The sequence below is a fragment of the Struthio camelus genome, chromosome 5, assembly GCF_040807025.1.
Source record: "Struthio camelus isolate bStrCam1 chromosome 5, bStrCam1.hap1, whole genome shotgun sequence".
NCBI classification, from domain to species: Eukaryota; Metazoa; Chordata; class Aves; order Struthioniformes; family Struthionidae; genus Struthio; species Struthio camelus.
In genome coordinates, this window is record NC_090946.1 from 5,749,487 (window position 1) to 5,774,403 (window position 24,917).

The 24,917-nt window shown below is 62.7% G+C and overlaps 4 protein-coding genes across 17 annotated transcripts in view; 2 read left to right on the forward strand and 2 right to left on the reverse strand.

The window, feature by feature from the left end:
- The window catches only part of FNTB (farnesyltransferase, CAAX box, subunit beta), a 21,903-nt gene extending 20,838 nt beyond the window's left edge, over positions 1–1,065 (forward strand). For both annotated transcript variants that reach the window (XM_068944393.1, XM_068944392.1), the window contains 3 exons: positions 46–157; positions 248–362; positions 668–1,065. In XM_068944393.1, the coding sequence (XP_068800494.1) occupies positions 46–157; positions 248–362; positions 668–787 (347 nt within the window). In that variant the 3' untranslated portion in view covers positions 788–1,065. The remainder of the gene's footprint in view (positions 1–45; positions 158–247; positions 363–667) is intronic.
- MAX (MYC associated factor X) lies at positions 792–7,352 on the reverse strand. Of its 4 annotated transcripts, none has more exons than XM_068944398.1 (5): positions 7,212–7,351; positions 7,035–7,061; positions 5,199–5,306; positions 2,681–2,804; positions 792–2,532 (listed from the first exon to the last, which is right to left on the reverse strand). In XM_068944398.1, exons 1-5 carry the CDS (start codon positions 7,245–7,247, stop codon positions 2,345–2,347), a joined length of 483 nt encoding a protein of 160 aa, XP_068800499.1. In that variant the 5' UTR covers positions 7,248–7,351; the 3' UTR covers positions 792–2,344. The 4 variants fall into 4 exon arrangements, with proteins under 4 accessions (XP_068800499.1, XP_068800502.1, XP_068800500.1 ...); XM_068944401.1 differs by having other exon boundaries at positions 2,681–2,810; positions 7,212–7,262; XM_068944399.1 differs by lacking the exon at positions 7,035–7,061 and having other exon boundaries at positions 2,681–2,810; positions 7,212–7,352.
- A 205-nt stretch (positions 7,353–7,557) lies between these two features.
- On the reverse strand, positions 7,558–12,775 carry UNC93B1 (unc-93 homolog B1, TLR signaling regulator). 6 transcript variants are annotated; one of them, XM_068944388.1, is made up of 13 exons: positions 12,483–12,775; positions 10,653–10,744; positions 10,376–10,517; positions 10,143–10,296; positions 9,906–10,067; positions 9,710–9,839; positions 9,536–9,629; positions 9,314–9,438; positions 9,063–9,245; positions 8,695–8,968; positions 8,215–8,333; positions 7,862–8,095; positions 7,564–7,626 (listed from the first exon to the last, which is right to left on the reverse strand). In XM_068944388.1, the coding sequence occupies exons 2-13, from the start codon at positions 10,734–10,736 to the stop codon at positions 7,579–7,581; spliced, it is 1,749 nt and encodes a 582-aa protein (XP_068800489.1). In that variant the 5' UTR covers positions 10,737–10,744; positions 12,483–12,775; the 3' UTR covers positions 7,564–7,578. The 6 variants fall into 6 exon arrangements, with proteins under 6 accessions (XP_068800488.1, XP_068800487.1, XP_068800486.1 ...); XM_068944390.1 differs by lacking the exon at positions 12,483–12,775 and adding an exon at positions 11,986–12,041; XM_068944389.1 differs by lacking the exon at positions 12,483–12,775 and adding an exon at positions 11,964–12,035.
- Positions 10,238–24,916, forward strand: ALDH3B1 (aldehyde dehydrogenase 3 family member B1). 5 transcript variants are annotated; one of them, XM_068944382.1, is made up of 11 exons: positions 10,238–10,366; positions 14,360–14,520; positions 14,952–15,114; positions 18,431–18,541; positions 18,694–18,814; positions 18,985–19,070; positions 19,368–19,449; positions 19,794–20,180; positions 20,479–20,645; positions 20,966–21,065; positions 24,212–24,916. In XM_068944382.1, exons 2-11 carry the CDS (start codon positions 14,417–14,419, stop codon positions 24,403–24,405), a joined length of 1,515 nt encoding a protein of 504 aa, XP_068800483.1. In that variant the 5' UTR covers positions 10,238–10,366; positions 14,360–14,416; the 3' UTR covers positions 24,406–24,916. The 5 variants fall into 5 exon arrangements, with proteins under 5 accessions (XP_068800483.1, XP_068800485.1, XP_068800481.1 ...); XM_068944384.1 differs by lacking the exon at positions 10,238–10,366 and adding an exon at positions 12,608–12,663; XM_068944380.1 differs by lacking the exon at positions 10,238–10,366 and adding an exon at positions 12,899–12,971.
- Position 24,917: the final 1 nt, after the last annotated feature.

Sequence of the window (24,917 nt, forward strand, 5' to 3'; positions counted from 1 at the left end):
GAGGTCTCCCAGATGTTTTACTGCCCGTCTTCCCCCCTCCTCTAGGCGATGCTGCTCTCAGCATGACGCACTGGATGTTCGACCAGTCGGCGCTGCAGGAATACATCCTGCTGTGCTGTCAGTGTCCGGCCGGGGGGCTGCTCGACAAGCCGGGGAAGTGAGTACCCCGGCCGCGGGCGTGAGGCCTGCAAGGGGCAGGCTGCCTCGTGCTCCGAGCCCCAGCTCAGGGCCGCTGTCTCGCCCGCAGGTCCCGGGACTTCTACCACACCTGCTACTGCCTGAGCGGGCTGGCCATTGCCCAGCATTTCGGCAGCGGGGACCTCCACCACGAGGTGGTCCTGGGCATCCCCGAGAACCGCCTGGTAAGGGCCCCGCGCTCGGCCGTGGCCGGCCTCCTCCTCTCCCCTCTGCCGGCCGTCCCTTGGCGCCGGTCACCCGAATCCCAGCAGAGCTGCTGCGGTGGCCTGGCGTGCCGGCGCTCCTGCCTCTCCTCGGCAGCCCCGAGCTGCAGGGGGGGCGGCAGGCGGTTTTCCCGCTCCAGGCCATGATGGAGGCTGGATCCCTCCCGCCCCAGAGTCTGTTGGGGCCAGAGGAGCTGCCGTGGCTTGTCCTCCGTCAAGCTGGAGCTGCGCTGCTTGACGCGTCCTTCCCTTTTGCTCTCTTGCAGCGGGCCACGCACCCCGTGTACAACATCGCCCCGGAAAAGGTGATACAAGCAGTGATGCACTTCCTGCAGCAGCCTGTGCCCAGCCTGGAGCCGGAGGCACCAGCAGCCGCTGCAGACTAGGGGCCCTCGCTCCCCGTGGACTCTGTGCGGAGCGGCCCTCCCCGAGGGCCAGCAGGGAGCTGCCGGGATGTTTCCAACGCGGACATACAGAGCGTGGTCCTCAGGATGCTAGCGATACCAAAAACAGCTTGCTCTGTGGCCGCAGGCTGCGCCTGGCCACCGGCTCCCAGGGCCGTCGCGCCGGCTACCCCACTAACCTCCCGGCAGGAGCCGAGCGGGCTGAGAGTAACGCGGCACGCGGCGGAGATGTTGGCATCAATAAACCAGAACTGACACCTGCCCTTTCCTACGCCCCCTCCGGGTGGCCGGGGAGGGAAACGAACGCAGGCTGGGTGAGTAGGAGGACGGCACAGCAGCTAGGCAGCACGGCGACGGCGCCCGATTGCGGTGTCCGTGCTTGCGGCTGAACTGTGAAGCCGGTCCAGCCTCTGGGGGCCCAGGGCAGCAGGTGGCCTTGAGCTAACGCCTTGAGGCTGGGTTTCAAGACGCTTTCCGTGCAGTCTGGTGTCCTACTGCTGATCCTGATGGGTGCTCCCTTGGTGTCGCCCCCACCTCCAGCCCCCAAAACGTGCAGCTACGACAGGGAAGGATAAAATAAGTTTTTTGTTTTGGTTTGTTTTTTTTTTTTATTATTTATAGTCTTATAGTAAAGGGAAGCCTTAACTTGCAAGACAACTCTGGGCAGTATGTACAACATACCTTAGATCCATGGAATGAATGGCATCAAAACTGGGATAGGGCCACCTACGGGGCAGGGACGGGCTACTAGAGTTCAGAAAAAAATGCCACGAAGGTGGGAAAGAGATGGGAGGCGAGTAAGGAGGAAAGAAGGACCCAGGCAGATGGGCAGGATGCACGCACGCATTCAGACCTTCACCCTACTGTGTGCCCAGCTCCCTCGGCTTCGGGCCGTGGAGGGCACGGGCCCACCAGTGCTCTGGAGATGCTGGGCGCAGAGGCAGAGCTGGGGCCAGCTGAAATTGCATACTCAGAAAATAAATAGTGAGACCCCGCCGCTTGCTGGAGAGCTGACGCAGCTCCCCCTCTCCTCTGTCCCCGGGGGTGCCCGCGGTGCCTGGCGTTTAGGGGGCGGGGGCACAAGGGCTGCCCATCTTCTCCTGCACAGCCTCAAGTTCAGCTCAGGACTGCAGTGGTCCCCGGGTATAAATAGAAACACTCATACAAAATTGAAAGGGGTTGGGGGGGGGTTTGGAGAGGGGCTTGCTAGTTGTGGGAGGGAGGGCGATGGGGGCATCTCCTCGGAGCCAAGCAGCCCCCCAAACTCCCCCAAGTCTCTCGGGCAGGTGCGACATGCCCATCTGTGCCACGAGGAGCTGCAAGGCCCTGCCTGGCCGGCTCCCCAAGGAGAAGCTGCCCGCCGGGGCCGTTCTGGTTAGCGTGGGGAAAGGGCCGGGGAAGGCTGGAAAGCTGCAGTCCGAGAGCCTCTACTACAGAAGGGAGAGAGTCCTTACAGAGCTGGCGGGCAGACGGCCAACAGCACCGGAGAGCGGGCGGCTGCGGCGGCCAGGGCCAGTCCAGCACGAGCGGGCAGGGGGCCTAACTGGCCTCCATGCGCAGCTTCTTCCTGTTCTGCGGCTCATCGGGCTCTGAGTCGGAGCTGGAGTCGGAGCCGCCGTCGAAGGCGGAGATGGCGCTGCCCTTGGGGTTGGTGTAGAGGCTGTTGTCCGACGACGGGTAGTTGGCCTGCAGCTGAGCGCTCGACCGGGCTTTCTCCAGCGCACGCACTGCAAGGCAGGGGCGCAGCGTCACCTCGCACCGCCTGGCCCTGGGCATCCCCTCCCCTTTCTCCCCGGTGCCCGCCGAGGCACGAGCAGAGCCCAGGGTGGGCAGCGGCAGGGCCCGGGGGACCCCGGGCGCACGGCCCCCGCTCACCTTGCTGCTCCAGAAGGGCGTTCTGCCGTTTGAGGTCGTCGATGTCCTGCTGGTGCGTGTGGTTTTTCCGGCGCATGTACTGGATGTACTCTGTGGCTTTGTCCAGGATTTGGGCTCGGGATGCCTGTTGCAATAGTGGGAAAAGACACAGACAAAATAAAGACCTAGTCCACGCTGCTGTGGGGAACGCCAGCTGGGCAGGATGGTTTACACTGGGGTTTAATCTCTGTCCCCGTCCCGCCGGCAGCAGAGCAAAAGGAGAGACGTTCCCTTGCTCTGCTGCTCCAAGCTGTCGCTCTGCTGGGTGAACCAGAAGCAAGCTCCTGTCCCCACCACAGACCAACTTGGTTGCTCCTAGCTGCTCTCTGGGGACCCCGGTGCCCGTCAGCCTGCAGCAGAGACCACGCTGGTGTCATGACGAGTGAAAGATTGTTTCTGGACTCTGTGGCCTGCTCGTGCGTCCTGGCGTGATGCTCACCTTCTGCTGGCCTCTACCTGGCTCGTGATTGTGGTACGCTCTTCCGAGACTTGTGCTTCCCAGCCGCCAGCTGGACCCGGCGTTACTCCTGCCTCTCTCCTGTTCCTCCTCTTTAAGCGAGCAGGGCTGAGCCGATCCTCTCCTAGCCCTTCGTCCCAGCACGGGACTGCTGCAGACGCCACTGATGTCGCCAGCTCTGCCAGTCCTCCGGCCAGACCATTGTGAGGCCTCACCACAGCTGAGACGCTCGGTTTATCCGAGCGAACCCCTCCCTTCCTTGCCTGAATCCCGCACTTCCCGTGTGATTTTTAAACACTGGAAGTTGCCACACCGCTCCCTGCGACATGCAGACTGCTCGCTTGTTCCCCTGGGGAGGTTATTTCAGCTGCGCCTGCAACACTGATCTGCTTCCCATGCGCTCACGCTGTTTCTTTCTTCTCGGCCGCTCAACAGCAGAAAAGCTTCTGGGAGCCCAAACCTCAGGGGCGAGGCCGCACTGCCGCGCTCCAGGGCGATGGGGCGTTCCAGGTGGTGACCCTGCGCCCGCGCCAGCACAGCGTGCCCGCGTGACGCTGCGCGGGGCATCTCCGGCTCTCCGCTGAGCCACTGCCTGGGCGGGGGAGCGGGACAGACAGCGTGCCCGGCCCTCGTTTTGCAGCGGGACAGAGGAGACAGCCAGCAGCGTTCTCCGCACGGCAGGGCTACGGGTGCAGCCCTGCGGGAGCAGGGCTGGGTTTCACCCAGCAAGAAACCACAAGAAAATCCTCGCTTGCACAACCGCTGCACCCAGCCCTCAGAACCCGCGGAGCCTCGCGCTCCGTCTTCAGAGACGCACAGCGAGCGCCCATCAGGAACCAGGCCGCAGTTCTCCTGAGACGGGCGAGCTGGTTTTTGGCACCGAAAAGGGGATGCCTGCTGCCCCGCGCTCCAGCCTGGCACCCTCGCAGCTTGTGCCAACAACTGGCATTGATCAGACCCCTCTGCAAGTCAAATCAGTTCATCACCCGGAAAAAAAAAAAAACAAAAAACAAAAAGGAAGTGCTGTTCTGCTGGCTTAGTGACTCGAATCGACTGAGCAGGGGCACGGGAGGCCTGAAGGACGAGGAAGCGCTGGCAGGTTGCCTTGGGTGCTTGAGAAGCCACAGCCTGGAGAGCTCGGAGCGAAGGCAGCCCCAGGGGCTGGAGAGAGCCAGCTCCAGCCAAAACGTACTTCACAACAGCATCCGACAGTGCCACAGGAAAATGAGAACTGTGGAAACCACCGTCACGTGTTGAGTGTGCCAACAGCTCTACCGCTGACCGCATAACCTAAAAGCAAAGCGCCCTAGCAGGCAGAGAGCCCCCAACGCCGCCTCGGGGTCAAGCCTGGCTGATCCAGTTATGCCAGGTGGATTTTTGTCCCTCCTCACCCTCCGAGAAAGCCAGGTGGCACCGCCCCTGCGTCGCACAGGCCAAGACACGCGGCAGGCAGCACACGAAGCCTCTCTTCGCTACGGGGCCAGAGGACGTTCTGGATTTGAGCAACGCCGCGGGCACCCAGCGCTGTGCCGCGGCGTGCCGGAGGCTGGGTCCAAGCAGCTCGGGCCGGCAGCGAGCGGGCAGGGCCGGCGTTCGAGAACTGCCCGCAGGAATGTTGCTCAGCAGGCCCCTGCGGGGAAACGCTCCAGGCAAGAACTGCAGATCGGCCCCGCTGACGTGGCTTCTCCCTCGTCTCATCGGTGCTTTGGAAATCCCCTTCCCGCCTCCGTGCCAAGCGCCAGAGACGGGGCACGGCAGCTCCCTCTGCCCAGGGCCTGACAGGACCAAGCACCCGAGCTGGGACCACTGTCCACAGCCAGAGGAGCACGTGGTATCTCGAAGCTGGCAGTTAGCAACAGGTTGCCTGTCTCCCCAGGAACAGCGTGAGGCGCTGCTTGGCTCCAGCCCCAGGGCCGGGCAGCTCTGCGCAGGCCTACGGCGCCTGCGCGGGCTCAGGCTACGCTCGGCCCAACGTGGCACGTGGCTGGGTGGACCGGGCACCGCCGCGCTCAATAAACTCACCTTCTCTCCCTGGAGGGAGGGGACCGAGTCCCGCAGGCTGTGAAAGCTGTCTTTGATGTGGTCCCTGCGCTTGCGCTCCAGTGCGTTGTGATGAGCCCGTTTGTCAGCCTGCAACAGAAAGGAGACACCGAGCGTTAGGGGCCCGCGAGAGACACCGCTACGCAGTGGGGCACGGAGCTGCCGAAGGCGACGAGGGCGAGCGGCGGCACTGCCGGGGACCGGCGCTTGGAGAGCTATAATCCTTGCGGCAGGGTGTCCCTCCCAACACCGCACGCTGCTACATCCCGGCAGGGGCCGGGGCGAAGGGAGCTGGAGAACCTCAGGACCGGCTGGCTCCTCTACGCCCAGCGATCACCCAGGGCATCACCCCTCGCCTGCCCGCGCATCCCCTGCGGCTGCGAGTCCCTCAAATTGGGCTCAACCTGCGCTAAACAACAGGGGCTGCCAAGCACGACTTGGGGGACGCAGCACCGAGGCCCCGCTATCGCCTGCACCCAAACGCAGGCAGTATCTGGCATGTCCCGACCAGCAGCGCTGAGGGGTGCCCGCAGGACCCGGCGGCCACAGCACCACCGTCTCCCCGAGAGCGGCGCCAGGTCGCCCTCGCCCAGAGGCTGCAGAGCGCCGGGCCGCGCACCCGCCTCGGGAGCAGCCGCGCCGCAGGCCCGGAGTCGAAGGCGGGTGGCCCGGCCGTCCCTTTTGCTTGCGCCGCAGGCCGATGAGCACCGCAGCGCGTGCCAAGGCACCCCCCACCCCGCCACAAAGGAGAGAAGGGAAACCTCCACGCCCGGCCAGCCCTGCAAGCCGCCTCGGCCGCCGGCTCATCTCCCTGCCGGCCGCCCGAGGTGACGGGGCTGAGCACGAGACGCCCCCCCCGGAGATCCCCCATCGCTTTTGGCGTCAGCCCCGTCCCCGCGGGCACCGGCCTCGCTGCTCCCCGCATCCGTCGTCCCCGCAGCGCCCGGGGAGCGGGCCGCAAGGAGGACGCAGGCTTGGAGACGCGAAGCGGCCCGTCCGCGTCTCCTCGCCTTCACCCCGAGCTTCAACCTCAGCCCTGCCTTCCCCCTGCAAGGGGGAAGCAGCCAGAAGCTCCAAAAAGGCTGGCCGAGCCCCACACGCGAAAAGCCTCCCTAGAGGGAGCCGGGAGCGCTTCGGCGAGAGGCCGCGGCGGGAAGAGAGAGGGGAGCCGTGGGCGAAGCGACCCGCTTCAGCTAAAAACGCTGCGTTGGGGGGCTGGCAGCTCGGGACGTCCGGCAGCTGGGGACGAGGCGAGGCGCCCGCCACCCTCGGGTGGCTGGACGGGGGGGGGGGGCGAGCGGCCGAGAGGCCTCGCGCCGGGAGCGAGCGAGCGGGCGATTCGAGGGCGGCGACGGGCCCTACTCTTCCTCACGCCGGGGTACGACGAGAAGGAACCGACAACCCCTTCGCTTTCCGTTTCGGGTCCCGCGCGGCGGCGAAGCCTCCGGATAACTCTTCCTGCCGGCGAGCTCAAACGCGGGGAGCGGGAGGCCTCGACACCGCCGCCCCCCCCCCAGGGTCACGTACACCTACAACCCCCCCCCCCACCCCGCCCCAACCGCCAACGGCCAACGGCCCCGCGCGCCCCTGTCACGCGCCGCCCCCCCCCCACCACCACCGCGGTCACGTGCTCGCTTCTCTCTCTCTCTCTCTCTCCCCCCCCCCCACCGCCCCTGCTTCACGCACGCGCACTGAGCCCCCTCCCTCCCTCCTCCCCCGCCCTCCCCGCGGCAGCGCGCGCCCCCACGTGGGCTCGGCCCCTCCCCCTGCCCGGCGCCGGTACCGGTACCGGGGCGACGGCGCGCGCGGGGAACGTACCGCGGACTGAAACCTCGGCTGCTCTTCCTGCGTGGGGAGGGGAGGGGAAGGGAGGGGGGGAGGAAGGGAGGCGAGAGAGAGAAAGACAAACACGCGTTACCGCCGGCGGCCACCGGCACCGGCGCGGCGCGGAGCCGGGAACGGGGTGAGGGCCGGGGCCGGGGCGGCGCCACTCACGTCGCTCTCCACCTCGATGTCATCGTTGTCGCTCATCGTTGCCGGCCGGGGAGCCGCGGGCCGCGCCGCCACAACAACAGCCCGCACCGCGCAGCCGCCGCCACGTGACCGCCCCGTTTCACTCTCCCCCCCCCCTCCCCGGCCCGCCTTCGCGGCTCCCCCCCTCCCTCTCCCGGGGCGCCGCGCCGCCTTCTGGGAGACGTAGTCCGCCGCGAGGACTACAGCTCCCGGCACACCCCGCGCCCCTCCCGCGCAGGGCACGCTGGGAGATGTAGGCCGAGCGGGGCGGAAGCGCCGCCGCCGCCGGTTGCCCCCCCCCCCCCCCCCCAGCCCCGACGGCGAGCCACGACGGGATGGGGGCGAGCCTTTATTGAGGCGCAGCGGGGCCGTTACAAAAGCAAGCGGGACGCAGAGCCTGCCTGGCGCCCCCCCCCCTCCGTGTGGGGCCGGGGCCCACCCGAGGTGGCGCGGGCCCGGTGTGGTCACCACCGCCATCGTCGCCTGGGCTGGTCGCGGCCCGCCGGACCCCGCAGCGAGGCCAAAGACGGACGAAGGCGCCCCTAGGAAGGGCCACGCGTCCCCTTGGCCGCCCCACGGCGGGCGCAGCGGCCCGGGCTGTCCCCCCCGTCCCGCTCGCGCTGGCAAGCAGCCTCCGCCGGCCCTTGGCCGGGCGGCCCCGGCTCGTCGCTGTCCCCCGCCGCCTCGCCCTCCGAGCCCGTCTCGTCCGAGTCGTCCTCCTCCAGGTAGCGGTAGCCGCGCACCTTGTGCCGGGGGCGGGGGATGCGGGGCACGCGGTAGGCCACGTGCCGGGCCAGCTTGTGCTCCATCCACATGTAGGCACCGGTGGCCACCGCCAGCGCCAGCACCATGATGGACAGCTTGGCCTGCAGGAGGGCAGAGCAAGGGGCTCAGCGGGGCTCCTTCCCCCTCCCTAATCCCCCCGCGGGCGATGGAGCTGAGCCCGGGCTTGAGGCCGCCCTGCTGCCTGCCCGCCCCCGCTCACCTTCATGGGCAGCCCCAACCACAGATACACCACAAAGATGGCCAGGGCCTGGCACCAGTGGTAGATGCTGAAGATGAAGTCTTGACGCTCTTTGTCTTCGTACAGCACGCCCAGGAGAACTGCACGGGAGGAGACGGGTGCAGGTGGTCAGCGAGGTGTCCCCCCCCGCCCCAACCCTGCCAGCAGCCCCTCTCCGGGCACCGCTGTCAGCACCAGGTCTGTCCTCGCTGGTGGCTCCAGGGAGCTGGCACCACCTGGCCGTGCCGTGCCGTGGGACAGGGAAAGAGGACGTGTTGGGAGCCGGGACCACGCGGCCGTGCCAGGCCGGGTGCTTGGGGAGAGGATGCGTTGGGAGCCGAGATCGCCTGGCCGTGTCGTGCCAGGGGACGTTGGGGGGAGGAGGCGTCACGAGACGAGTCATGTCAGGGGACGTGGGGAGAGGAGGCGTTGGGACCTGGCTCGCCCTTCCCTGCTACTCACTGCTAATGCCGGTCTTGTTGAGGGCACTTCCCACGCCCCAGAGCACGGCCAGCGTGTACAGCAGAGGCGCCTGGACCAGCGACCGGGGCTCGGGCGCCCAGCAGAAGAGAGTCACCAGCAGCGCAGCGTGAATGAGGGCGCCGGCCAGCAGCAGGCTCTGCCGCCGCAGGCGCAGTATGCAGAGGGCCAGGCTGGAGAAGGCCGAGGCGGAGAAGCCATAGGCCATGAGGAGGTACGCCAGCTTCTCCAGCCCCATGGCGCACACGCCGTAGTTCTGCGGGGAGGGCAGGGGGACGCCAGCTTAGCGCGCAGCCCTCCTGGCGCCCCCAGGCCCTTCCCACGCCATCCCCGGGGGCGGCGAGGCGTACCAGGGAGAAGCCGGTGCAGACGAAGAGCACCTCGAAGCCGCTGTAGATGAAGAAGGGGAAGAGGTGGCGGAGGCGGTAGTCTCGCATGTGCTTGAAGGGCAGCTGGAAGATGTTCCCCCAGCCGATGCTGCGCAGGTCGATCTCCTCCGTGGGCCGGTAGGCTGAGCCGCACAGCACCAGGACCTGCCGCGGAGCCGCGGGTGAGCCGGCGAGGAGGGCCCACGCCGGCTAGCGCCCGCCCCACCACTCACCACCAGCATGGAGAGGAAGGCCGCCGCCATGAGGACGCTCTCCACGATGATGAGGTTGACGCTGCGGGGCAGACTCTGCAGCACGGTCTTGTTGAAGCCAGGTAGCATGCCCTTGCTCAGGGTACCTGGAGGGCATACGCCGCGTCTCAGCACCAACCCGGCTGCCGCGGGAGAGGGGAGATGGTGCCGGATCGCCGGGCAGCCTCGCGCCTGGGCACTCACCGCAATGCTTGACCCCGAAGAGCGTGTGGTTGAGCTGGTAGAGGTAGTTGTTGAGGAAGAACAGCATGGGCATCTGAGCGCAGACGAAACTCAGCTGCAAGACACGGCAGGGGACGCTCAGCGCCAGGCTGCCCCGCGCACCCTCTCCCGCCGCGTCCCCGTGGCGGTGCTCACGTGGAAGCAGGCGTAGAAGACGGTGTGGAAGACGACGATGTAGGCGTTGCAGGCGCCCCGCGGGGCCCGCCGCTGCTCCTGGACGTGTTCCTCCTTGTAGTTGGCATACTCGTAGTACTTCTGGGCCATCCTGCGGGGCGCAGAGGGTCAGCGGGCGGCACCGGCGCCCCCCACCCCGCAGCCCGCTGGTGCCTACCGTGTGATGTAGTTGCCCATGGAAGCCCAGAGGGGCACGATGGCCACCCCGATGGCCACTGCGGAGGGCACCAGCGTGTAGTAGCGCTCCCAGTAGTTGCTGGAGACGAAGAGGGCGTAGATGCCCATCGCCAGGAACATGGTCCACTTGGTGCCAAAAAACCTGCCGGGGCGAGGAGAAGACCGGATGGGTGCCGGCGCTGGGGTGCCGCAGGGGAGCGCGGGGGCTGTGCCGTACCTGATGAGGACGGGCGTGTAGAGCAGCGCCGCGATGGGCGTCACGTTGATGCCCATGAGCACCTTGCGGTCGATGTCCTCCAGCTCCATGTTGCTGTACTTCACCTCCCGGTAGGTCTCGTCGTAGTGCAGGATGAGCTGCATCTGCAGCAGGCCTGGGGGAACCGCGAGCAGCCGTCACGGCCCGACCCCGCGACGGCGACGCCGAGCCCGACGGCGCCCAAGGTACCGTACCCAGGTAGACGCCGTAGGTGAGCATCGCCGCCAGGCTGGCGGCCAGCACGTTCTTGACGACGCCGAGGCGTTTGCGGCGGAAGTACTTCTGCTCTTCCTCCTCCTCGTTGTAGTCGGGGTGCGCGCCCACAAAGTCATCCAGCTACGGGGCCGCCGGCGGTCAGCCTCGGGCACAGCCCCCCCCGCGCGGCCACACCGGGCCTGGGCCACCATGGCCACCTGCTGGCAGGGTCCTAGGGACCCCCGCCACGTGCGCGAGACCCCCCCCAGGCCTCACCTGCGCCTCTGTCCCCTCGGGGCCGAGCCCGTTCCCCCCCTCCATGTTGGCAGCGTCCTGGCAGCAGTTGGCACCTTTCTCCATCGCTGGGTCTGGGGGGGGCAGCCCGGAGCGTGTCAGGGGTGGGGGGGTCCTGGGTGGCACCCTACGTGTCTTGCACCCGTGTGCCCTGAGCCCCTGCACCCATGTGTGCTCCAGCCCCAGTGCCCAGCACCCGTGTGCCCAACACCCCCAGCCCCTGCACCCACATGTGCTCCAGCCCCAGTAGCCCCTGTACCCAGCAGCCATGTGTGCTCCAGCCCCTGTACCCAGCACCCATGTGTCCAGCACCCCCAGCCCCTGCACCCATGTGTGCTGCAGCCCCTGTGCCCAAAACTCCCAGCACCCGTGTGCCCTGAGCCCCAGCACCCATGTGTGCTGTAGCCCCTATACCCAGCACCCATGTGTCCAGCACCCACGTTCCCTGAGCCCCTGCACCCATGTGTGCTGCAGCCCCTCTAGCCCCTGCACCCAGCACCCATGTGTCCAGCACCCCCAGCACCCACATTCCCTGAGCCCCTGCACCCATGTGTGCTGCAGCCCCTCTAGCCCCTGCAACCAGCACCCATGTGCCCTGAGCCTCAGCACCCGTGTGTGCTGCAGCCCCTGTAGCCCCTGTACCCAGCACCCATGTGCCCAGCACCCCTAGCACCCGTGTGCCCTGAGCCCCTGCACCCAACACCTGTGTGCCCAGCACCCCTAGCACCTGTGTGCCCTGAGCCCCAGCACCCATGTGCACTGCAGCCCCTGCACCCAGCACCCATGTGCCCTGAGGCCCAGCACCCAGCACCCTTGTGCCCAGCACCCCTAGCACCCGTGTGCCCTGCACCCAGCACCCATGTGCACTGCAGCCCCTGCACCCAGCACCCGTGTGCCCAGCACCCCTAGCACCTGTGTGCCCTGAGCCCCTGCACCCATGTGCGTTGCAGCCCCTGCACCCAGCACCCATGTGCCCTGAGCCCCAGCACCCATGTGCGCTGCAGCCCCTGCACCCAGCACCCTTGTGCCCTGCAGCCAGCACCCATGTGCGCTGCAGCCCCAGCACCCAGCACCCTTGTGCCCTGCACCCAGCACCCATGTGCGCTGCAGCCCCTGCACCCAGCACCCGTGTGCCCAGCACCCCTAGCACCTGTGTGCCCTGAGCCCCAGCACCCATGTGCCCTGAGGCCCAGCACCCTTGTGCCCTGCACCCCCAGCACCCAGCACCCATGTGCGCTGCAGCCCCCGGGTGGGCCGCAGCCCCGGCGCCCCCAGCGCCCGCGGCCGCCGCACCCCGGGGCCCGCTGCCCGGTACCCGCTGCCCGGGGCCCCCGGGGCGGCCCAGGCGCCGCTTCCTCGTGCGGGCGGGGCGGGGGCGGGGGGGGGGCGGTGGCAGGAGCCCTTAAAGGGGCCGCAGCCGCCTGCCCGCCCCCCCCCCCGGCCCCTTCCCCCGCACCCCAGCCCAGCTCCCCGCGCCTCAGCTCGCCTCTGCACCCTGCCCTGCACCCCTGCCCCTCCTGCGCACCCTGCACCCGTTGCACCCCGACGCCCACCTGCCTGGCAGCACCCCAACCTGTGCACCGCCCTGCACCCCCCCTCCCCCGAGCACCCCTGCACGGCACCCCTGCTCCCACGCAGCACCCCACCCCGGCACCCCCCCCCCAGCGCAGCACCCAGCCTGTCTCCGTCCCCCCACCGAGGTGGCCGGGTGCTACCAGGGCCTGCCCCCCCCATCCCCCCCAAAAGCTGCGCCCGGCCTTGGGGGCCAGCGTTGGCCCGCGCCGGCGGGACCGAGGTGAGAGCCGGGCTCACCCGGCGGGTGCTGCGGGCCTGGCGGGCGCCGGGCGCTCTGGCGAACTGGCCCACCGCCCCGGTTCCTTTTCTCTTCCTGGAAGGGCTCTGGGCGCCTTTCGCTCTCGGTTCCCCTTTGCCGGCCTCGCTGCGGCGGTGCCAGGGTGCTGCGGCAGGGTGCCCCCACCGTGTCGCGCTTGGGGTGGGTGGACCTCCCCCGACCCCCAACCAACCCCGTTTGCAATCTGGGGAGCTGCCGGGGGGGAAATCACTGCTCCTCGCCGCTCAGCATCCCGAAAGCGGGGGCCGGCAGGGCACCCGGGCCGCCCTCGCTCAGGGCCATGCTGGGGCGAGCGGTGACGCCAGGGGTGGCGGGGGGGGGGGCACCGGGTGCTCCCCCCGGGGCAGGGTGAAGAGGAGCGGGCCGAGCCTGTTTGCAGGGTGGAGCTGGCAAAAAAAATCTCTTGTCACGGGATGCTGAGAGACTCGGGCCAGGAGCCGGCCGAGCCGGTAGCGGAGGCTTTTGGAGACGCGGTGCAGCGCGGCAAGCCGGCGACGGGCAGCCAGGGGCCGCGGGGATCGGGGCTGCCTGGGTTAGCGGAGGGGCAAGCCGTGGCCTGGGGGGGGGGGTTCGGCTCCGTGCTCCTCCGCTCGGGTGCCGCTCGGTGCTCGCGTCCCTTGCAAGACGAGGAGGAGCCCGGCTGGGCGATGGCCCGAAATCACCCGGCAGGATGCCGAAACGCACTGAGCGCCTGGGTGGCAGACGGGCAGGTGCCCATGGAGAGCAACGCGAGGGGTGTCCACGGGGTCCCCGTGGGTCAAGGTGTCCATGGAGAGCGACACAAGAGGTGTCCACGGGGTCCCCGTGGGTCAAGGTGTCCATGGAGACTGGCACAAGAGGTGTCCACGGGGCCCCCGTGGGTCAAGGTGTCCATGGAGAGTGGCGCAAGAGGTGTCCACAGGGTCCCCGTGGGTCAAGGTGTCCATGGAGAGCAACGCAAGAGGTGTCCACGGGGTCCCCGTGGGTCAAGGTGCCCATGGAGAGTGGTGCAAGAGGTGTCCACGGGGTCCCCGTGGGTCAAGGTGTCCATGGAGAGCGACGCAAGAGGTGTCTATGGGGTCCCCGTGGGTCGGGGTGCCCATGGAGAGCAATGTGAGGGGCGTCCGCAGAGTCCCCGTGGGTCAGGGTGCCCATGGAGAGCAACGCAAGAGGTGTCTATGGGGTCCCCGTGGGTCAAGGTGTCCATGGAGAGTGACGTGAGGGCTGTCCACAGGGTATCTGTGGGTCAGGGCTCATGGCAGCGAGAGTCGCCCAGTGCCGCTGTCCCATGGGGGCGGTCCACTGCTGTCCCCAGCCTCATCCCCATTCCCACCCCACGGAGGCGGGGCACCATCCTGCCCGCCCTCGCCCGTGGGGCCCGGCCGGCTGCCCCACAGCATTTAGGAGGGCACCCCAAACGCCGGCACCTCCAGCCCGGCCCCGCGCTCCTCTCGCCGCCGCTCAGCACCCCCCAGGTAGGAGCCACCCCCTCCGCCGCCACCGCCGCCGCCTTGTCATCTCCAGCCCCGCGGGGCGGGCAGGCGCCTGGCAACGCCGTGGGGCTGCCTTGGCCGCCTCTGCCGCGTCCCGGCAGGCGGACGTCCCGGAGCGCAGGGAGAGTCCGGCGATGCTGGGCGTCCTCCGCCGGCTGCCCCGGGGGGCTTCAGGCAGCCGCGCCGGGTTGAGTCGCAAACCCCCCCCACCACCACCCGCCGCGGCGTGACCGGGGACAGCCCCCGGAGCGCCAAGCCACCTTTCGTCCCGCTCCGCCGGCTTGACCCGACGGGCGGCCGGGGTGGACCCGGGCGAACCCGAATGCTCCGCGAGCCGTCCTGACGCCTGCCTGTCTTCCCCCCAGGGCCGCCGCTGCGCGCTCCCCCGGCCCTCCGCCGGCAGCCCCTTCCCGCCGCTCGGCATGCAGCAGCCCCTCGAGCTCCCCGAGCAGCAGCTCGCCCTGGCCAAAGGAGCCGGACCCGGCGCAGGCGACAGGATGGGCGGCGCGGACAGTGGCGCCGTCAGGTGAGGACGAGGGGCCGGGGACAGTGGAGGTGCTTGGGGCGAGCGGTGGAGGTGGGGAGGGGGGAGAGCGGTGGTGGCAGGTGCCGGCCGGGGTTCCCTGGATGGTGCCGATGAGGAGCGGGGACGCTGGGGACAGAGTTGGGGGAGGCGGTGGCCACCGCAGCGCGATGTGGCCCTGGGGGGCAGGAGGGACCGCTGGGAATGGCGAGGCACAGAGGGGCACGAGGGGCCCTTGTTCCTGGAGCCGGTGGCCTGGAGAGGAGCCAGGTGTGCGGACTCGCTGCCCTCTCTCAAGGGCTCTTCCGGGCTCCGGCTTGGCCACGGGGCAGGGGCTGGGGAGACGTGGAGCTCCTCTCCCTCGTCAGCCGGAGCGGCAGGGGCTGGGACAGCGCGTGGGGCCAGGGCTCCCTCTGACGCCCGCCTTCCCACAGTGGGAACCCCTACGCGGGGCTGGTGAGCCGCCTGCGGGCGGCCTGGCTCTCGGGGAAGACGCGGCCCGTGGAGTACCGCGTGGCCCAGCTGGAGGCCCTGGGCCGCTTCCTGGAGGAGAAGCAGCAGGACATCCTGGAGGCCACAGCCTTGGACATGCGCAAGGTGAGGGGCTGGGTGGAGGCAGGAGCGGGCACGGGGATCCCCTCATCAGGGTCTCACCTTGTTGGGGTCTTGCATCCTGCTGGGTGCCAGCGCTGAACGTAGGGGACAGCTTTTGGGGTCCTGTGTCCCCCCTCGTCAAGGTCCTGCATCCAGCTGGGTGCAGGCACGGGACTCTGGCCAATGGGCTCCTCAAATCAGGTTCCCACATCCCCCCTCATTAGGGTCTTGTGTCCCGCTGGGCCCTCAGCCCTTCCTGGGCTGCCAGCTCCTGTCTTTGTGCAGTAGGTTGCCCACATACGCTAGAGGAGGAGGGTGCAACGGGGCTCCAGGGCTGTTGTGGGGCACCTCTAGGTGCTCCGAGTGCTGGGTCCCTCAGAGCTCTCTGCAGCCGGGGTCAGCTAGGGCGTGCGAGTGCTGGACGGGCAGGCTGAATGCTGCCAGCCACGTTGGAGGCGTGCTTGAAACAGGCAGAGCCCATGCTGGCCAACGGGAGGTGGGAATCATCTCCCTGCCTACGCTCACGGTGAGGATGTGGTGCAAGCATCGGTGTGACAGTTGCCGTAGCCTGCCTGATCCTGGCTGCACGGCTCCCCTCCGGCCCGGTGGTCCCGCCGAGGTTTTCCACTCCGACTCAATGCTCCCTCCCCAGCCTCCTCGTAGAGCAGCATCCTCCCCATGGAGTTACAGAGCTTCACCTTGATGTTTGCCCAAATCATCAGCTAGTCCTGAGTGGCCGCGCGTGGCCTCCACTGCGTCCCAGGTGTGGAAAGCTGCATCCTGGGATGCTCCTCACTGGCCTGGTCACACCCAGGATTACCAGCGTTGTGCAATGTGCTGGCCTTGCACATTCTCCTGCGGGCCGTTCAAAGCTGCCGCAGCTCACTTGCCTCACACGGGATGGCTCTTGTTGGCAGGGTTGTTGGACTGCGCCGTGGCACTGACGGGGAAGGGGCTGTGGCTTTGGCAAGGCCTTGGGAAGTGTGGTACCCCGGGAGCTTCCAGCAGGGTGCCCATCGAGGAAAGAGGGGATCGTTTGCACCTTTGCCGTACTCAGCAATCTCCGCTCACCTCTTCTGTGGTCGGGTACATCAGGACTTTCCTTCTTTTCTCCTTTCCTGATATGTGGTGCAGCCTGATGACAACTGCACACCTCAGTCACGCTGCCTCCGGTGCTGCGTTAGGAAAAGTTTTCTGCGGGACGGATTGCCCAGGTATAGCGTAGCTGGTCCCAGTTAGGTGTCCCTGCACGCCGGTTAGAGGAATAGCTCACCGTATAGGATTTTTGCTCCTTTTCGTCTCTTGTCAGACTGGTTGCTCTTTCAGCAAGTTATCGTGGCTGCGGATGTCCTCACCTGGTAGTGGTCGCACTTAGAGGATTTGTGTCTTTGGGTTGCACTGACCATGCCCTCGAACATGGATTTCACCATTCTAAAATCTCACGAGGTCTGTAATTGCCTTGTTGGTTTGAGATGAGGACCTTCTGCTTCAGCAAGAGGTTGATACACATCAGCACCGGAAATGCAATGTTTCTGTTTCCTGATGGTATGTAATTAAGAGCTGGTTGGCCAATAATGTGCTTGTTATGCAGTTAGGCCTTCATAGTTAGATGGACAATTCATCTGGTTTTACGTATCTGACGTGGGTGCCTCACCCCCAGTGGTGCCGGTTTCTCTCCACTGATGATAGAAAGAACCTGGATGACATCAGATTTAATGTCCCATCTTACAACCTTAATATCGCATCTAAGCCCTTAATGTCCCATCTTGGCCAGCAATTGCTTCCTCCTCCTAGAAATGCAACTATTAGCCTGAGCTGAGAGAATAGCCCGTTGCCTCGTCAGACATCTGATGTACTGGCTGAGCACTCATCTCTAGCAGCTATATGTTGTGGAAGCGGGATGTGTCCAGTCAGTTGAGCAGTGTTGAGGACCCAAAGGTTCAAGCACAACGGGTTACTTGAGCTGGGCTTGGTGGTGGAGTACATGAAAGGTTGCCATTTGGGAGCCAGCAATCAGACTTTCTAACCGGAGAAACCCTGAAGTGATATTTTGCTGAAGGGAAGGAGGAGGGCTCCCACCCAGAGAGTTTTTTGTTTGAAGAGTACAAAGGGAGTTGTGCTAGAGTGCGTGAGGCAGCTGCACCCACCGAAGTTTGCAGACTGCTTAATAGGGCAAAGAGTTTTGCTTCTCCTGCTCTGAAGTCATGTTTTAGAAGCTTGAAAAAAAACTTCCTCCTGGCTCATTCTCTGCTATTTTGCACATATCCTCTAGCTGGAGTGTTGCCTCTCCAGAGCAATGGAGTTGTTTTACTGATCCTGCCCAACTATTTTCTTGTGTCTTAATGCTGCTCCCACAAGACCAGGCAATTGTGACCTCGGTTGTTTCACTGTTGTTACTACATCAGTGCAAAGGTCCTACCGCATGCAGAAAAATACCTCCGTAACCCCTGTGATTCCAGCTCTTACACCCAGCCAGCACACCGCTCCCAAGTAATGGTCAGTGCACGTCATGATCGTTTAGCTTGGTGGAACGTGATGGATTTATTTAATTCGCTTACTGGGATGTTTCACCCAATGTGCCTTTCCCAGCCTGGTGTGGGCTTAGATGCAGTAGCTCCAGAAGCTTGAAGGATTTTCCTGCCTTGGACAGGAGTCTAGTGGCATTCGGAAGAGGTCTGCCCTGTACAGTCCTGCAGATCTGTCACAGGGCAAATAACCGAGCTGTTGCTCTTCTTTATATTTCTCCGAGAACAAAGTAAGGTCTCACATTTGGCTTTCATACACAGGCTCAGGCTTTGGAAGGCAGCTCTGAGCTTTGCTTCCAGCTTGTGTTCCCAGGCAGCCCATGCCCAAGAAGTCGGGCTGCAGTGACTCACAGCAACGAGGGCAAATGCACCAGTACAAAAGCTTAGCTGCATGTTTTCCAGTCCCAGGTCAATGGTGTGGAGAGAGCGCGCAGCTCAGTGCTAACTCGGATTTGAGGACAGAAGATGGCTACATCTGATACAGCTCTTCTGTAGCTGTCCCTTCTCCTTCAGCTCTGGTGACAGTGCTTGATCCCCTCTTGGCTCAGGTCTCTGTTGTCAGATGAGCTTGGGAAGCTATTCAGTTTTGATTATTTCTCAGCCAAAATACCCATTTCTATAAAATTTCAGAGACTGTGGTATTCCTCAGAGCCCCATTTCAGGGGTTGCAGGAGATAATAGACACTGGGGCCCCTTTGGGGGCAGAGCAGAAGAGCAGATACACGTCTCCTGTGGGTGGGGTGGAAACAGGGCACAATGTCAGCAGTGATGCTTATGGTGCTCTGTGTCCCCAGCCGTCCTTTGAGGCCTACTTCTCCGAGATCCTCCTCTGCAAAAATGAGCTCAACAACACCCTTAACAATCTCTCCCACTGGATGAAGGATGAGCACGTGGAGAAGAATCTGGTAAGGACAGGAGCTCTGGGCTGACATGGGAGAAGAAGAATTGCAGGTGGAAAGGGGCAGAGCTGGTTCAGAGGGGGACCACTCTGTATCCTTGAGTTGAGGCAGGGCAGAAGGTGGTGGGAATGGAGCTAAGGCTGTGGCCTTTCTCACAGGTGACACAGCTGGATTCAGCCTTCATCCGCAAGGACCCCTATGGGGTGGTGCTCATCATCGCCCCCTGGAATTACCCCATCCACCTCTTCTTTGTGCCCCTCATCGGGGCCATCGCCGCTGGTGAGTGAGCTGCGCCAGAGCCAAAGCCTTCCTCTGGCCTGGAGGATCCAGCCCATGGTGGTGGCAGTGCCAGGCATCGGGGAGGGGGTCTGTCTGGGTGGCTCGTCTCCACTCTGGGCTAGTGTCTGTGAGTGTGTCGCTGCTCTGATGTCCTGCTTGCCTCCCCCCAGGTAACTGTGTCATTGTCAAACCCTCGGAGACGACCAAGAACATCGAGAGACTGGTGGCTGAAGCCCTGCCCTGCTACCTGGACAATGTAAGAAGCACTCCCTGTCCTTGTCTCTGTCTCTGTCCCTGTCCCTGTCCCTGTGCCATGGCGTTCCCAAGCCCTGCAAGTTGAGCTGTGCCCTGTGCATGGCAGGCCCTGTGCCTGCCTTGCACGTACCGGCACCGTAGCTGCCTCCTGTTCCCAGGCACTGCTCATGCCCACTTCCTCCACTCTCAGCCAACGTCCCCATGCCCAGCAACCCTGGATGCTCTTTGTTGGGACGGGGGCAGAGTGGGCTAAGCAGGTGCTCACAGAGGGGTTGGGACCCTTCCTCTTACACTGCAGGACTGCTTTGCTGTGGTGACTGCCGGTGTGGAGGAAACCACCAAACTGCTGGAGAACAAGTTTGACTACATCTTCTTCACTGGTATGTGCCAAGGGCCAGAGCTGAGCCCTGTTGATGCTTCTTGTGCAAACTGGGAGAGGAGTCCCACCAGACGGTCCCTCGCTGCAACTTACCCTCCCCACCAAAGAGGGAGGGTAGCAGCCTGCCTGCAAGCCCAAGGCCCCCTTCCCGGCCCTGCAAGGGGCGAGAGCTGCTGGGGAGGGCTGTGTTGGGGATGGGGTGTCAGGATGGGGTGGAGGATGTGGGGCGTATGTTTTTGAGGAACTGGTGAGACTTGATGTGTCTCCCACTGGGCCTGGCTCCCCTGAAGCCCGGGGCCCAGGCCCGTGGGATCCTTGCTGTGACACCTCTCTCCCTGCCCTCAGGCAGCCCCTCCGTGGGCAGGATCATTATGACAGCCGCTGCCAAGCACCTGACGCCAGTGACGCTGGAGCTGGGGGGCAAGAACCCCTGCTACGTGTCTGACACCTGCGAGGTGCACAACGTGGCCAGGCGGGTGGCCTGGGGGCGCTTCTTCAACGCGGGACAGACCTGCGTGGCACCTGACTATGTGCTGTGCAGCGTGGAGATGCAGGACAAGCTGATGCCAGCCCTGCGTGAGGCCATCACCGAGTTTTACAGCCCCAACCCTCAGGAGTCCCCCGACTTTGCCCGCATCGTGGGGGACAAGCAATTCCAGCGGGTGCGGGCTCTGCTGAGCAGCGGGCGCGTGGCCATCGGAGGGCAGACGGATGAGCAGGAGCGCTACGTCGGTGAGGACATAGGAATGTGGTTTGACATGTGGGGAGCAAGGAAGCACTTGCCCTGGGAATGTGTGATGGGGAAGCAGAGATGGTGTGAGTCAGAACCACAGGGGAGTCTCTGTATCAACCTTTAGTCACAGGGACAACATGGGCATCTGAAAACTGAAGGTTACGGAGAGATGCATAGGATCTTTTGTTGGAAAAAGGAATTTGTGAAGCAGCAGTTTCCTCTAACATGTGCTGGGGTTGTGGGACCACCCATTCCTGTGCACTGACTGATGCACTGCCATAATCTTTTTTTCTGCAGCTCCCACGGTGCTGGCCGACGTGCAGCCCTCTGATCCTGCCATGCAAGAAGAGATCTTCGGGCCCATCCTGCCTATCGTTGTCGTGTCCAGCATGGATGAAGCCATTGACTTTATCAATGCCCGTCCGCCGCCGCTGGTTCTCTATGTCTTCTCCTGTGATAGCAAGGTGTGCTGCATGGATCAAAAAGGGGGCAAGGAAAATGGGGCTGTAGGGCGAGTGCCCACCTGGCTGGTAAACCAGGGCATGCTGTAAAGTTCCTTTTGAGCTCAGCTCTTCTGGGCACACAGGGGCTGGTGTCTGGCAAGCACTGCCTGTGATGCGAGGGCTGCACCTGCCCCATGCCCCTTGGCAGATATGTTCAGATATGCTGGTGCCCCATGGATTTCGGTTAGAGCACACAGTCCTGGTGGTAGGGGAAAAACTGCAGCTCAAGGTGCAGGGACAGGGTCTGAGTCTGATGTCCACCTTCTCTGCTTTCCTCCCAGGTGGTGAAGGAGGTGCTGGAGCGGACAAGCAGTGGTGGCTTTTGTGGAAATGATGTTCTGATGCATGTGACGTTGACCTCGCTGCCGTTTGGTGGGATTGGTAGGTCCAAATTCCCCAGCCCTGCCTGCCGTTGGCCAACCGTGAGCCAGATGTGATCAGTCCCGACAACTTTGTGTCTGAGCCATGCTGGGCATGGTGAGACATGGACTCTGGGGAGATGGGACACCCATGCCTGGGCCCGAGATCCTCAGCTCGAGGGCCTTCAGTAAAGCCTGCTGATCTCTAGGGAAATCCTTTTGCACTGCTAAGCCCTGAATCGGGCCCAATCAGAAATTCCAGCTCTTTGCTTACTGTGCCGGAGCTGAACTCTCGGGCTTTGCAGCCCTGTTTCTAGTGAACATACCTAGAGCACTGCGAGTTTTCTTCTGCCCTGTTTGCTGTTACAAGCACAGTGTCAGCAGGAATGCTTCATAAAAAAGGTAGGGATGTTTGTACCACTGACCCCTTGGGTATTTCCTTGATATTTCTGGGTGACATGGGTGACTGGGTGTGAATTTTGTGCCAGTGTAGAGCTCCTCTCTTGCTCATGCTTATGTGGAGGCTCTTCAAGTGCTGCTTCCTAGGGTCAAACCATCACTCTGTTCCCTGTCTAGGAGCACATCCCATGGTGTTGTGCTTCTTGGGTAGTTGAGCTTTTCTTCTGCTGAGAGCAAGCATCTATCAGTGGTGTATGGGAGCCTGTAACACTGCTCATGAGCAGGCTCCTACGTGAATTCTGCCTTCCTAAGACTAATAATAAGAGCAGAATGCTTACAAACCTCTCAAAAATCTGTTTGTGGTAACATGGAGATCCTCTTCAGGAAAGAGGGCTCAGCCATCAGCAAGGAAGAGTTTGCCTCATGTGAACATAAGAATTGTTTTCTCAGGTGAAATTTAAGGTCTGTCTAGCCCCGGACCCTGTTTGTAGCTTTTCCCACAATTAGATGTCCAAGGAAGCGCATGGGAATACAGAAAGCTACTAACAATGCTTCTCCAGACTATTTTCCCTATCTCCTACACTCTTCCGCAGAATATTCTCCCAGGGTAGAATATTCTCAGGGTAGAATATCTCAGGTTTATGTTCAACATGAAGCAGTAACAGTTTTAACTGGAGAAGACACGGAACCAGGTAAGGCAAATGGGTAAACTGAATGAAAACATACTGCTGATCTTGGTAGGTGGCAGTTCATTGCCTACAGGACTAGGCATGGACTAGGATAAGGACGGATGATCACAGTATGCTAACTTAGAGTGAGCTGAGATGAACAATCTCCAGCGTATGAGCACTCAAAATAACTGAAAATCAGAGAATCCACAAAAAGCAAAGTGAGCTTAGATCGTCCTAGGTTGTGCAGTGTGTTGCAGTGTCTGATCTCCTCAAATGTAACAGCTTTGAAGGAGCAGAAAACCCAGACAAGCCTTCCACAAAAATATTGAAATTAAAAAGGGCGATTGCTTAAAACAGAGGAAAGTGAAATATATGGAAATTAGAAGAAACAGCTAAAACAGCAGAATGCTTGCAGGCAGTCTGAACGCTTTTTAAAGATGTGATGTCAGAAGTTTGGTATCAATTAATATGATTATTCAAACAGACTTGAAAAGAACCATAACAATCGCTAGCTTGTTTGATTAGCAGAGTAAAAGGTGAGTACTTGGTTTAAAAAAAATCGGTGTCCTGTCCAAGTGAGTGACATGTGGAGACAACTTCCCTGTTGGAGCTGACAGATGATTCAGACATAAATGGTCACCGTGACAGCAAAGCAGAGCGAATTCCTTGCTTGACTATGAATTAGGGAACAAGTTTTGGTGGTTCCCATACCTTAACTTTCCTTTATGGAAATGATCCTCAAAAGCTGCCTCACAGTATCAGGTGAAGCAGTTTTCTAACAACTTGATCAGGTGACGAGTATGAAGTCACCAGGGCGAGACGGCATTCACCAAATGCCACAGTAACTCGAACATGAAGTCACTGAGCTATTAACTGTGATGTGCAACCTCAAGTTTTAAATCAGCCACAGGAATCAGAGGAACTGGTATTACCAATGTGATTCCAGTTTTTAGGAGCTCCAGGAAGAGGCTCCGACAAGCCTGACCATCATTCCAGACAAGTAGGTAGCCTCTAACCGAAAGTGTGGATGGATATGGTGGAGTGGGGAAGAGCAACATAGGGTTTGTAAAGGGAAATCAGGCCTCCTAGGTCTAGAAAGCTTTCTGAAGCATCTGCGATTGTGTAGATAAATGTAGTCCAATAAAAATGAGGTGCTTGGATTTCCCAACAGTGATGCTTTGCAGAAGGATTTGCTGGTACTGGGAAGCTGAGCAATAAGACAGCCAGTGAGGGTTGCATGGGAGTCTGTGACTATTTCACTGAAATCCTCAGCGCTGCGCTTGGCACTGGGCCATCAGGGGCCCAAACATCAGGGCAGAAGGCAGAAGGGACGAAAGGGAAGACTTTCTGTAGCACAGAATAAATCTGAGGTACACCTGGGCCTGGGAGATGACTGGCAGGTTGGTTCCCACTTCAGAAGTGAGGTGATAGTGCTGGAAAAGGTACAGAGAAAAGGGCAAGAGGTACGGTCAGAGATGTGGAGGAGACGGACTCGCCTGGAGCTCTTTGTTCTGGAAGAAGGCACGTGAGAGGACATCTGACAGTCGTTTGTGAGTTCAGTGCTGCGCTTGCATCGCTCTCAGCTCCATGGCACGTCCTCATGCTTGCTCCTGGCCAGCCAGCCTTCGCTTCCTAACAGTGATTTCTCCCATCCCCGGGGATGGCTGTGGCTCCTGCCAGGGTGCTGTACAGCCCTGTGACATCCTACTGAAGCCACCTCGATGTTTGCCCATCTCCGCTGCGCACAGACGCAGAGCTAGCAGAGGGAAGGCCACGCTCAGGGAGGTCCGTTGTCCGTGCTTGCTGGGTCCAAAGCTGGTGCTGAGAGCGCAGGCATGTTTTTGAGGTCTTTTCTGTGTTAGGGAAGTGGAACAGCTCAGCTTGGCTGATGCTCTGCGAGCATCCTGTGGCACGGTAACGCACTGCTGCTACCCACTCCTACACCATGTCTATCAGTTCCTCCGCTGACACTAGCATCATCCAGCAGGATGAGTATTTGCATCAGGAAGGCATGTAACATGTTTTCCTTGTATTTATTATGCTGGAGTGGGCATGAGCAGAGAGTCCCGTAGACTCAGACCTGTGCTGTGTGTTGCAGGGAACAGCGGCTTGGGGAAATACCACAGCAGGTTCACCTTCGACACCTTCACTCACCACCGCGGCTGCCTGCACCGCAACATGGGCCTGGAGGCCATCAACGCCCTGCGCTACCCGCCGTACAACCAGCAGAAGTTGGGGCTGCTGACGGCCGCCTTCGAGATCAAGCGCAAGGGCATGTGCACCCTGCTCTGAGGGCTGCCGCGCGCTGCCCGGTGCTACTGCCCAGACTCCCTCACAGACTGGGGAGAAGACCTCCTGGCGTGGCCCCAGTGCTGGCCCCGGGAACCCAACCACTTTCCGCAGGAGGCCGGCACGCTCCTTCCATCCTTGCACCGGTTGCCTTGCCATGTCCTTTGCCTCGCTGCCGCCCCTACACGTGTAGGACAGCGGGGGCACTCATTTGCGTCCGGCCAGTCCTATTTGTGTGCTTCTCCCCAGCTGCCTCTGCTCTGGACCGTTTGCCCTGACAGGCAGATCTGAAATGACAAAAATTTCTCTGGCATGACCTGATGCCCTGCTTTCTCACCCTACATTTCTCTTCCCAGGAGAGGAATGATCTCCTCAACGCTCAGGACCAGCCGTTAGCCCTGTCTCTAGTTAGATGACCTTTCTCTTCCAGGTGAACCTTGCTCTCCCTGCTTTCGGTGTCAGCTGCCACTTCTTCCTCCGTGTGACCCTGCCTTTAGTAAAGACTTTGCATTGAG